The 3,024-nt window shown below is 55.0% G+C and overlaps 1 protein-coding gene across 1 annotated transcript; it reads right to left on the bottom strand.

The window, feature by feature from the left end:
- Window positions 1-101: 101 nt before the first annotated feature.
- Window positions 102-2,570, bottom strand: DQ04_15041000 (hypothetical protein; the record flags this gene model as incomplete). Its single annotated transcript, XM_009317248.1, has 1 exon — window positions 102-2,570. One exon carries the CDS (start codon window positions 2,568-2,570, stop codon window positions 102-104), a length of 2,469 nt encoding a protein of 822 aa, XP_009315523.1.
- Window positions 2,571-3,024: the final 454 nt, after the last annotated feature.

Below are 3,024 nucleotides of genomic sequence, written 5' to 3'. Positions count from 1 at the left end.
TGACGACAAAATCTATCCTTGTTGTGTGAGTTACAAGTTACTTGTAGTCTATTGCACCGTCACCACTCCTCAAACCCCACCCCGAGAAAGGTTCTCTCCCTTTATAACGATGCACGACTGTTGTTGAACGATGGGCAGTGATCGTCCTCAACATCCGACGGCATCGTGATGACCATCGTCTCCTCGCCACCACTGGTCCTCCGCCGGAAGTGACCTCTTGTGTTCTTGCCGTTGCTGCAGCAGCTGTTGTTAAACAGACGCGCGTGTGCCGTTGCCTGCCACTGTGTCGAGCCCATCTCGCGTAGCAGGAGCCGTTCCGCGCGCAACGCCGCGAGAGGGTCCCGGCGCGGCGCGGCGCCACTGCAGCAGCTGATAGACAAGTTGTGCGGCGCAAAACTGCGGTTGACGCCGAGAGGCGTGCTCGCATTGGGTGGGAGCGTGGCCGTTTTATAGCGCCGCAGCCGCCGCAGGTGCGCCCTCCCCTTCCACGCGAACCACGACGTTGCCAGCAGCCGTTGTGCCCACACTGCATGGGCTCGCGAGAGCAGCGCGGCCGCATCTATGGCGCACCGTCTCTGCCGTAGATTCTGCTGCTGCTTCTGCCAAATGTGCCACGCGCCACGCAAAAGAAGGCGTTGGTACGCGAACACAGCGAGCGACATGCGGTCGCACCGCAGTCGTCGATGAAAGATTGCACGTTGTAGCCAGTGGGTCCACACTAAACGATAAGTACCACGCAGTCGGTATGCAGCCATGCGGCGGGACAACTGCCTCAGATGTGCCCGTTTGCGCCACTTCGTAAACGTCACAACGAAGAGGCGTTGCTGGTGCATCGACAGGAATGTTTCCATGCGATCCCTACCGCTGATGCACCGCAGCCAGCGAACGCGCCAGACTTCTAGGGCGTGAAAGAGGAGTCTTCGTCTCGTTGTCTGCCCGAAGTGTGCACACAAGTGGTGAAGCCGGCATTCCGTGTCCCACTTCCTCAGGCAGCGACGCAGCAGAGCTGTCTTCTTATACATCACTGCTACGTTTTCTTTCTGAAGTATAACAGATCGACAGCGTATTTGTTCTCCCACGCGAAGTAGGAATCGCCGCAGAAAATAGCGGTCCGCCACACGTCCGCGGTAGTCGTCCCTCCAATGTTCCAGACATCGGGTGGCGAGTGCACGGTGCGAAATGGGTGGCGCGGATTTACCCTGCGCGTGAATGACAAAGATGTAAGCGCGACGCCACACAGAGAAGAGACGACAACCACATGTGCGCAAACGAAACCGCCGTACCATAAACGCATTCAACCAGCATGAAAATGCACGCCGCTGAAGCTGCTCCGTCTTTGCCTCAACAAAGCGGTGACACTGCGCCCCAATAGAAGCTTTACGCTCCGCCACGTGGTGCTGCTCTAGTCGCCGCTTCCACTGTTCTAAGCAGCGTTGTTTTGTGCACCACACACGATGGGCAAAGCATTGCTTGAGTTTGCAACGCTCACCAAAACGGACGTCTCGCCAAAGAAAGAATGCATAACGTTTCATTCGCTCCGACACCAACTTATCACACTGTACAAGAAGTGTCTTTAGTAGTTTACCGTTCCCGGGATTATCCCTCTTCGTTTCACCAGTACTCTTCCCCTTGCTTGGTGAAACATCGGGGGGCGGCAACGTCTCTTGCGGTGCATCCCCTTTCTCAGCAGAATCCTTTTGTGGCTTCTGGAGCATAGAGCTGCTGTTGCTGTGGCAGTATGAATCCACGACAGCAGAACGCTTCGTCGGCTTCTCCAACTCCTCATCCTCTTTCTGCTGCTTCTCCCTCGACTCCAGCCTAAGATCCGGCGGGTCACTCGGGATGGTGCTAGGCGCCTGCGTGGAGAGCTCCATTGGGGGTGACGCCTCCCCTGCAAGAAGGGTGCGGAGAAGACACATACCGTGACGCTGCCGCCAACGTACAAACACCACCAGAAGGAGTGATGTACGTCGCCATGCCCACGCGTGCTGTTCCATTGAACGCGTCAGCAGAACTATCGGAAGGGTTTCCCTGAACCACTGGTGAGGGCAGCCGCAATCCACCTCCGCCCCGGATCCAGCGACTGCTAGCTGGGGGTACACCTGTAACAGCAACGCTGTGGGAGTGGCGTGATACTTAGTTGACGATGGAGCCACCACGTGCTCCGTGGCGCCCACCGACGTAGCACAAGGGAGAAGGCGCGAATTGGAGACCTCGTCGTTTTTCCACTTCCGCGCTATGAATTCCGTAAGCGCGGCGAGCATGGTGGAGCGGAGCGAAGGGGTTTCCAGAGCAACGTTGACGGCAGCTGCGAGCTCGCCGTTGTGATGTCGACAAGCGAGATGCGGGTGGTGCTCGCAGCACAAAATATGAACCGCGGTGAGAAGCGTGTGTTTTCCCATACTCTCAATGAGTGATGAAGCCTCAGATTTCGATACATACATGCTCGCCAGCGCCACCGCCCTTGTGCCAGAAAAGCTGTGTGGGGCAAGCGTGCATAGAGCAAGAATGGTTCGGCATGCCTGCGTGAGGACTGCCTGCAGCAGCACTGCACAGCTACCACGATACATGTTACTTTCTAGCATGACCTGCAGCCATGAACGGTGAAGTAGACACCCACAGCCAAAATGGCTAATACTGAGAAACCCCTACCTACCCTACCAGAAGTAGAGACGTATGTTTTCTGCACGTGCGCATTTGCGAAAATGAGGAGCATACGAGAGAATATCAGCAGACATAGATGCATTCACGTGCATTTGCTTCTAATTAAACTTCAAAAATAGCATAATTATTGTTCATTCTTTTCATGGCATATACAAGTAGTAAGACCCTTTATTGTGTAGAACCAGCAATGCCGCATCATTCCAGAATGAGAAACATACTCTAGAAGATGAAAGGGGCGGGATTGGAGGGGTAGGTGTGTGTACTAAGTTACTGAGGAAGATGATGAGCCAAGACTAGCTGAAATACCTTGCGAGCACAGTGACCAAGTGGAGCGCACAGAGTGTAGAATACAGTTCATAT

Source organism: Trypanosoma grayi (assembly GCF_000691245.1).
Source record: "Trypanosoma grayi strain ANR4 Tgr_1504_V1, whole genome shotgun sequence".
Lineage (NCBI taxonomy): Eukaryota > Euglenozoa > Kinetoplastea > Trypanosomatida > Trypanosomatidae > Trypanosoma > Trypanosoma grayi.
Note: the sequence above shows the minus strand (reverse complement) of the source record. Positions and strands in the feature narration are given on the sequence as shown.